A 10,428-nucleotide genomic window follows, 5' to 3' on the forward strand; every position below is an offset into this window, starting at 1 on the left:
CTCATCCAATAATAAAGTGTCGGATAAATATTTTTCGAAATTAGTAATTGGATTAAAAGCTACTATTATATAGAAATTTATAATTTTTGATATTAATCTATAATTCATCACTGTATTACGAAGACACGTCAAAATTAACTTATATATAATTACACCGTTAACGTTAATTCTAACAATATTATAATGACATGTGAAATGATTATATATTAACATCAAAATTCTTAAATATAATTTATAAAATAATAGCTTTCAATCTAACGGTTGATTTTAAAAATATTTATCTATTGAACGAGTGTAACTCTCTAGATATAATTTGATATATATATATATATATATATAACCGTTTACACAAAATGCACCCTATATATGGATAAAAAAAAAAGAAGAAAATTTAAGTTACCAACGACACAGAAGATTCAGCTGCAAGAGCAACAATATCAGCACAGGATACCACGCCTGAACATGAACTTTCAAGAGAGCTTTTGATGTTGTCAATTACATCTAATCCTCTAATGGAATTGGAGTTGGGAGCTGCATCTTTCTCACTTTGTGTGATGTTTCCCCCTTGGTCTAATAAAATTGATGCATCACACCCCTATTAACGAAAGAAGAATAATTATTAAATAAATATTATTCCTAATACAAAAAATACAACGATAGATATTTCTTTAAAAAAAATAAGAAAGAATTCTATAGAATTTACATTAACAATGCAATCATGAAAATGAAGGCGAAGTAGGCTTGCTCCAACTCGTGAATCAGATTGGAGAGCTTGTTGAACAGCATTCTTCACGATGGATAACACATTAGGACATGTGTTAGAATAGAACGTTGCATTCAATTGTCCGTTTGAAGGATAAAGAAGGGTTAACGTTAGGAAAATTATAGCTGGTAATACAGTTGTAGAAAACATAATTGATTTGTAGTATTTTCTTTGGTAACGGTGATAGTCTTTGTTTAATGATTCATATCTAGTTGATATATGCATGCATATAAATAGATTGGAAAACTTGTATAAAAAATAGATATTTAACGAGTCATCTATAGAGTATGGTCTATCGTGCCGAATTTTTGAATTTTTGTATGTATATCCCATTTTTTAAAAAAATTTAACCAATCTCTCCTACACTAAAATTTATATACCAAAATACCTTATTTTTTTTATCTTTAGGATGTCGCATCCCTGTCCAACCACCTAAAGGATGATTTTTTTTCTTCGTATCATCAGGATTACAACCATCTATAACCTTCTATTGCACAAAAATAAAAATAAAAATAAAAAAATAAAATTTGAAATGTTATAGATATTACGGGGATACGACTTCCAACTGCATAAAAAAAGTGGTTGTAGGGCGGGAATCCCCTGAAGGTAAAAAAAAGTAGAGTATTTTAGTATATAAATTTCAACGTAAGTTATATTGGTTAATACGTTTTAAAAAAAAAGGAATATATATGAAGAAAAAAATCTATCATGCACCATTTTTTGAAAAATAATTAAAATTTCAACGATACAAAATTTCATCTCTTAAAAATATATGTTAATGGTCATTTGTATTTCGATAACATCATAAGCATTTTGATTATATAAATACACTTCAATATTGCATCAATTTATTTTAGATTTATGTAAAAATTTATATAGATGATATATATGATATAATCTTTCAATATACCAATTCGATTTATAAAATATGTATTGAGTAAAACGTTATTTAGCAATGTAACAGAGGTGTAATATTACATCGCTTAATAAAATTTCACTCCATACATATTTTTAATATTTCATAGTTGGATTGAAAGATTATATATATATAGATCGTTTATATAAAATTTTACACAAATTTAAAATTGATTGATATGTTATTGAGGTATGTCAAAAATTAACATTTTAAGTACTTTTATTATATGATGCTAATTTTGATACACCTCAATAATGTATATCAAATAATTTTAATTAAATTTATGTAAAAATTTATATACATAATATAGATGATATAATCTTTCAATCCAACAAAAAAAATTGTAAAATATGTATCGAATAAAATATTATTGAGTAGTGTAATATTATACATCGGTGTAATATATATTATTGATTAGAAGATTTTCACCTTTACTGATGTAAATTTAACATTATTTGAGATAATTAGTTAAAGTATTTTTAATTTTTATTAATATTCAATAGTTAATTATATGGTGGGTGAAAAAAATAATAGAATTTTTGTGTTTCAGTCTATTTAGTCTAATTTAAATCGGACAGAGTTGACCCTCTAAATTTCAGACTGACTCATTTTAAGAAGAAAAAACTTAAGCAAATTTTTATTTCTTTCAAAAATAAATTTGCTTGTTATCTTAATTATCAAAAATATTATCCACCTTAATTTATCAGTACCCAATTTACTTACAAAACAAACAAAAAAACCTAAAAAACTGAAAATCACTAAGTTTGAAAAAAATAAACCAAAAAATAAAAAATTTAAGAGTTCTTTAGACCTACTGAAGTGTTGTTGTCTCATCCTCTATTGTGGTGTTATGAGTTATATACCTTAATAATGTTGAGATTTAATTTTTTAATTTTACATATTTGAAGTATTGAATTTTATTTCGAAAAAAACTTAAATATTATTAGTCAAGCCAGCCCATTCGCCAGCTCTAACAAGTTGCAATACAAGCTGGTGTGTGAAACGTATGAAAAAGATACACACAAAAAGAAAAACCAAAAACTAAGTTTACTCAGTCCATTTTCATACATGGAACCCACTCAAATTTGTTTTCTCTTATGTATTTCTTTGATGTGTCAAACTAGAGAAATGGGGACTTGCTTCTCTCTTTCTTTTGTCTATATCTTTTGTGTAACAAACAGCCCGTAGTCGGTATACTTGGTATTATTAGTCGCTCCAAAAATACTCTGTCTTATTAGGCCACGATTTGGAAAACTAAAATACTAGTGATTGACACTTCACTAACTAGTACTTCAATCTGTCAAAACAAATCAACCTCATATATATATATATATATATATATCATAATTAAGTTAGTAAGTTGACTATCTATATCTATATCGTAATTAAAATTATAAAAATGTTATTTTAACACTTATACATTTTCATAAAAAAAGAAATAGAAATAATAATGTGATATATTGATGATATGATAAGTTTAGATCTTCACTTTAAGAATATGTGTAACATTCTATAATTTTCTATCTCTTTTAAGTTTTTATCGTTTTTTATTTTTATTTCTTGTTTTTATTATCTCTCCTCTAATAATAAAAACCTATTGCAAATGTAAATACATTATTATGGTAGGTGATCCAATTTATGATGTGATGGTAACAGAAAATTATGGAAAAAATGAGGTGTTAATATGAATGTCAAGAAATTAGACATGTCCAAAATATCATTTGTTCTTGAAATTAGGTGCTTAGTATTTGTCCATCGCATATTGCCATAAGGAGTGAACCTTTTAAGTTTATCAAATACTTCCACCCTGTTATTAATAATATAAGACATTTTAGTTAAAACAATTCTCTCATTTTATATCATTTTATATGTTCTTTTATGGTATAAATATCAATTTATGTTTCCAATTATATCTCTTACTATTTATTATTCTATCTTTTTATATATATATATTTTTATTTTTATTTTAGTTTTAATCATCAGTACGAGGAATGAACGCTAGTTAGTAATCGAAAATTGGATGCAGGTAAGTAAAATTAATTTGGTCAAAAATTACTTCAACCAGGATTTAAATTTGAGTTCTCTTTAACGATTCGTCATTAATTAAAATTTATTAACCACTTGACTTTAATTTCTTTATTTCTATTTCTCTTATTATTAATAATATAAATAATTTTGTAAAACAAGTCATAATTTCTTTTTTCCCCTACAAAATTAATTAACTACAATGTATTCTTATTTCATTTCATTTGATAAAATGACATATACTTTGTGACTAGTAACTCGTGTCATTTTTGTGACTAGGTATATAAACCTTTCAGTTTATCACTTAAAAAATCTAATTTGATATACCACTTGGAGGCTCTGTTAAAAACAAAGTTGAGAAGCGTATAGCTCGGCAATCTTCAAGCAAATAAGTCGCATAGCAATATAATATAATACCATAATATTATTTAAAATAATTTTAATTATTTAGTTAATAAAAAAATTTAATGATATTTTATTATTTAGGTATAAAACGGTGATTTGATTAATGTAGATTTAATATAAAATATATATTTGTTTATTCTTAATTTTATTTAACCGATATAATTTAAATGATTATCTTAGTTATGAAAATTACTTGATAATTAACGTCTATTACTAAAATATGACTACTATGATTGAGAGAATTTTAAATATTTTTCAAGTATGATTCATGGTAGACTAAGGCCATGTTTGATAATTTAGGTGTCATGTGTAATGTGTGCAATGATTGAAATGCGGTGTCCTATTGTTTTTAAACTGATCCTTTATGTTTAACAGTTAAGAACTCTAATTTATAAAACGTTTACACCGTTATCACATTTTAACATTTTCCATTAGAAAAACTTACATATTTAATGTTACATATCTTACTTGACAACATTAAATAGTTTTTTAGGGAAAACAATTTTAAATTAATATTTTTATTAAAATTGAATTATTTAAGAACACTATATAATATTTTCATCCTTTTCCCTTCATCATCATCTTTCAATACATTAACATAAATAAGTGAATAATATTCCAACAACAAATCAAATCAAAATTCAAAAATTAATATTCTATACAAAATTATTAGAGGTCATAATAAAACATTCATATTCTATACAAAATTTTACAAAATTTGAGTTTGACACACAATGTCAAGAGATCCTAACTCTATGTAAGGTAAAAATGTTACTCGCTACATCTAAAATTACAAATCACTTTTGGAAAAAGTTGTTCAAAATTATAAATTGTTTTACACATATCAATGTAGAATTAATTTTATTCTTCCCAAATTATATTTCTCATACCATTATTTATTTATTTTGTTAATACCAACATAAAGTCAATTTTTTACTTCTATTCTAAAAAAAAAATCTCTCTGCAACCTTGAGTTGTTAATACCAATATAAAGTCATTACAGTATATAAGATGTATATATAATCATCAAATCACTTACCATGAAGCACAAGGTACGCCATACGAAGTTAGAAAAATAAAAATCCATAATTATTAGTTACAATAGCCTTATTAGTTACAATCCATAATTATTACTTACAACACCCTACCACTGACTTATAAGAGATACTTGTGACAAATGTTAGTAATAAATCATTATATAGAAATACTTAATGGCGATAAATTGTTCGTCATTAATTCTGATATATAGTTTATCTTTTAAAATATATATATATATATATATATATATATATATATATATAGTTGTAGAGTATATTTTCTTCCTTCATAAGGATATTAGATGAGTACTTTGTTAGAGTAACATTTTTCTACGTCAAAATTATTTAGGTGATAGGATTGTACAAAATTCCCAGTTTTCCAACCAAAATATATTCATAATCGGTTTTTAAAAACCAGATATTAATTTAGACGGTAATTTTTAACCGATCCATATATTTTTTATATGATTATCTATTTTTTAATCAATTATTAATTTGGATGTTCATATATATATATATATGTATGTATATATATCATGACCAAATTCTTTTATTTATAATTTTTTACTTTTCTTATATCAAAATATCCAAAAAAGAGATTGAAATGTTTTTTCAAACAATTTTTTCATAAAAAAGAATCTTGGTTTTTTTTTTTTGAGAAATTTTTTCTAAAAATATAAAGTTTGAATTTTCCAAACAAGTTTTTCTATAAAAAATCTCGTTTTTTTTTTTTTTTAGAAATTTATTTGGGAATTTTCTTAACAAATTTTTATAAAAAAAGTTGGGATTTTTGTGCTTGTTTTTAAAAAGAAAAGTCTTGAAAAGTTATTAATGTAAAGCTAGTTATGAATATAACCGGTTTTATAATTAGTTTTATAAAATGAAATCCAATTATATGTATTAGTTATAAAAATCAGATGATAAATAATTTTTATATAATGTAAATTGGTTATATGGATATAGTGTATATCAGCAACCCTTACTTTACACCCCAATAAATAAAACAAAATTATGTGTCCTTGGGTTGCACACAAGAGCTCATGACCCCTTTCAAAAGCTAAGTTTGCTAAGTGTGATTGAAGAGATTAATTTCTATGTGCTACAAGTGCCAAATATCTTTAGTTAATTGGATGCATATGTAAAAAAAGTTTAAAGTGCTGGTCTACACAAATTAAATCATTGATTGCATGTGCAAAATAATAACTAGGGTTATAAACTCAAAGCTAAAACATGAATCCTATAATCCATAATTGTTGGGTATTTATTCCCCATCAATGATCACAGTCAACTAAAGACTGTGTCTTAACTTCCGTATTTATATCTACACTCGTATGATCCTCGATGAGATTGTGGCTCACATGGTATCACATGTTTTGCGACCAGTTGTTTCTAAAAAATAATTGTCTCGTGATTATTCTTTTGTTTCTCGCTTAATTTAGTCCAAAATCATAAGAAAAACAATTTACGGAGGTCTAATTATCAGTTCACACCTCTATTGAACTTTCTTTAACTTAAAAAATTAAGTAAAATCCCAGTTCATTTTCTATGACCTCGGCTATTCATAGCTAGGCTTATATAAATTTTAGATGGTTAATGTTTTCCATTAACAGTTTAAAAAATTTAAACGTAAACAATATAATACTATCTCTGGTCTCGATTATAAGAGAATTTTTAAAGATATATTTTATTCTATTTATAAGAAAAAGTTGTAACTTATAAGATGCATTAATTATTTAAATGATTTTTTTATTCTCATTTAATGTTTGTCTTTTAAATATTAGTAAATATTTTTAATGTTTCATACTTTTCTTTGAAGGTATATTTTTGAAAATATTTATAAAAAATAATAATAAATAAGTTCATTGATATCGATGTTTTTTTACTTATAATTGAGACTAAAAGGAGTATTAAAAAATGAAAATCAAATTTATTTTTAATTTATTTTTCCTTCCAAATGTGAGTTGATTCGGTAAGTGTGTTAAAACATCACTAATCATTTGCTCAACCGACACGGTCTTTTTCCTAATTTGGGTCAATATTAAGCTGCCTGACCAATGAAATAATACTAATCTAATGGCATCCTATATAAATCGTCCTCTTTTGATGTTTAAGTCAATTCTATCTAGAAACAAAAGATTCTCTGGGCCTACAAACTAGGAAAGGTTAGCAAAATTACAAAAGAGAAATACGACCTTTGTTCCCATTGTTTGATGTCTACATAATCCTCGCCCTAAAAGTTTACTGAACACATGTCAGCAGGATACATTACTAAATAAATCTCTAACAGGTACCGCTTAATTATTCAATCATTAGACTCACTACTCAGTAGGAATTGTTAGATATCGCAAAAAAAAAAGGTCTCCGCAATCAATGGAGAGCTCATAATTGCGGGTCATTTAAAGATCATTTTTATAAATTAAAGATCATTTTTATAAATTAAAGATCATTTAATTAGAAAAAATATCATTACATTATATATGCATATATTAATTTTTTATATTTTATTGTAAAAAGTATTCAATATTTACTATTATAAATAATAAAAATTTATTGTCTTAATTCAATTGATAAATGTTAATATTGTTAGATTTGATCTTTTGGCTTAGTGAATCTGAAACCTCACAATTATGTAAGTTAATAGATCATATACTAATTCTCTTTCTCTAAAAATATAGAAAAAAGGGGTTTGTGCACCAATATCTGCCATAAAAGGTCTCAGCCATAGTAGATAAGAAGCTATATGACTTAACTCCAACATAATTATTCGTATATAGCTGGCTGTTTTAGGTACTTGAATATTTCCCAATTGTTCCGGTCAGTTTACGGTTATTGCTTCTGTGAACATAGTAGCTAAATAATCCCAACGTGTTACATAAGGCAGATATTGTATAATTGTTCGGTTTTCCGCAATTTTGTCCATACCTCTGTGTAAATAACCCAACATTGGTTCACAATCAATAACATCTTCACCATCCAGATGAGGCCCCATATTGACTATCATGAGATCTTTTCTTGTAGTTGGGACATTCATAGGTTTTTCCTCGATTCATTCTTCCATGAATCGTTAAAAAAAAAGTTCATCAAAATTCAGGATCTAATAAATCGAATAATTAAAAATGACTCTTGAAATTAACGAATTTGTGAATCCCGAATATTCAACTGAGTTATTAAGTTTTTATAACGTATTTTATTTTTCTTTGACAAATAAGACAGTAGTCGTTGCCGTTTTCCCAGAATTTTACGTAAACCTCTTTGAGATAAATAGTCTTTTGGGTTTAATTCAAAATGTGAAGTAAGTTTTTGTATTTTATTAGTGAAATTGACTACTTGAAATTCAACTGATCCCGGGTTTTCTTCTTCTTTTTATTTTTTTTTTGTGATATAACAGGTATAAATGAATTTTTTATCATAAAATGAAATGAAAGCTTTTCTCTCCCCCTACTTTTTGGTAGATATTTTTATTGATCAGTAATAGTAATGACAAGAATTTTGAATTTTGTATATAAAAAAATCTTAATTTACTTAACAATTCTGAATTTCTTTTTCGTTTTTGTTTTGAATCAAATTCCTTAATATATATATATATTAAGGAATTTGATTCAAATCGATATAGAAATACTATATTTATGGATTCTTATAATAAAAAATTCTATTGTATACTTCAAAAAAAAAAAAAAAAGAAGACGATTTAGTTGATTTCTTTTTCTATCTATTTATATCTAATGGAAACATCATTGAACTCATATCCATCCCGCGACGCGTGTGCCCATTTCTTTTTTTTATTTATTTATTATAATTATATATATATATATATATATGTTCATATATTATGAGAAATATTAGGATAAGGATAAATAGAAGAGAAATATAGATTATCGATCAAATTTTCAATCGAGGATACATATGTATCCTTAATATACTGAAACGACTTCCATTATGGGTATCAAACCAATAGCGATTCATACAAGCTAAATCTTCTAATCGATAATTTGACCAAAGAAATAATTTCAAATTCATTAGTTTTTTTGTTTCGCTATCAAAATCGTTATTTTTAGCCAAAACTTGAGAAAAATTATTTATTTTATTCTCATTGTAATTTTTTGTCTTTCTATGCAAAGTATTTCTAGAATTCAAAGAAATTAGAATTCTCAATTCTCTACGGCGTCTAGTGGACAAAAGATTTTCAGGAACAAGCAAATCATAATGACTTTTATGTTTATTTTTTCTTATCTTTTGATCAACACGACTTTTTATCGAGTTTCTTTTTAAAATATTGCGCCTACTCTTATGAATCAACGGTACACTTGTGGTTTGATATATAAAAAATTGTTCATAATTTTTTCTAGACAGGCAAACAGGTTCAATAACAAACGTAAGTTTATTAAACAATTCGGTATTGTCCCTACATTCTGCAATAGCGAAATTCGTAGGATTACTAACAAGAATCATAGGCTCTATATCTAGGTCTCCCTGTTTAATAGACTTTATAAAAAAAAAATTAATTTTTTTCAATCTAAATAGGAGACAATAGAAGTTGATATTATTCATCATGTTTTCTTGGAAATCACTATCACAATTTAAATAAAAACCCAAATATTTGTCTAGTAAGAAATCTCGTTCTGCCTTTAGATCCTTTCGGGCTCGCTTTACCAAAATAGCATCGTCTGTTATTCCATAAAACTTTGAGAGAGATAAGTTAAGATCTTTTCCACTCGCGTATTCTTTAGTTTCTAACTCTAAGTCAGTAGTAACGTTTTTTACTTTTTTTTCCATAAAACTGCAAAAAAAAAAAAAAAATTCTTGGTACGATCCAAGGATTCTTCTTATATGCATTATATAATATACTTAATTTTGAGAAAAACCAAAATCTCGGATTCGGTATGGTATTTTTCTTGATTTCTACATCCCTTATCATCCAATTTAAATACTTTCTATCCCAATTTTTTTTTATCTCTAATATCATCTTCTACTATATAATTTTGGATACAGATATCGCTTATTATATCAAATAATTCGTTTTTAGATGTGTTGTAATTATCAGAAATCGCTTGGTTTTTGTTTGCTTGCAATGGTGGTCTATATCCATAAATAGATGCTTTTTTATTATCTACATAATTAAGAAATTGATAAGATAAAAGATCATATCTATATTGTTTTTGAATTTTTTTTGTTTATTTCTAATAAGTCTACTTGTTGTTTTGTGTAAAGACTTAATTAACTTTTTTCATATGAATCATATTCAATTAAATCTTTATTTTGAGCCACACGATGTTGATTGATTT

The 10,428-nt window shown here is 25.3% G+C and overlaps 1 protein-coding gene across 1 annotated transcript in view; it reads right to left on the bottom strand.

Annotated features, from left to right (window-relative positions):
• Positions 1-983, bottom strand: part of LOC101513054 (peroxidase A2-like) — a 2,146-nt gene extending 1,163 nt beyond the window's left edge. The window contains exons 1-2 of the mRNA XM_004497832.4: positions 704-983; positions 401-595 (exon numbers count right to left, since the gene is read on the bottom strand). Coding sequence (XP_004497889.1) covers positions 401-595; positions 704-913 — 405 coding nt within the window. The 5' untranslated portion in view covers positions 914-983. The remainder of the gene's footprint in view (positions 1-400; positions 596-703) is intronic.
• Positions 984-10,428: the final 9,445 nt, after the last annotated feature.

This window comes from Cicer arietinum, chromosome 4 (assembly GCF_000331145.2).
Source record: "Cicer arietinum cultivar CDC Frontier isolate Library 1 chromosome 4, Cicar.CDCFrontier_v2.0, whole genome shotgun sequence".
NCBI classification, from domain to species: domain Eukaryota; kingdom Viridiplantae; phylum Streptophyta; class Magnoliopsida; order Fabales; family Fabaceae; genus Cicer; species Cicer arietinum.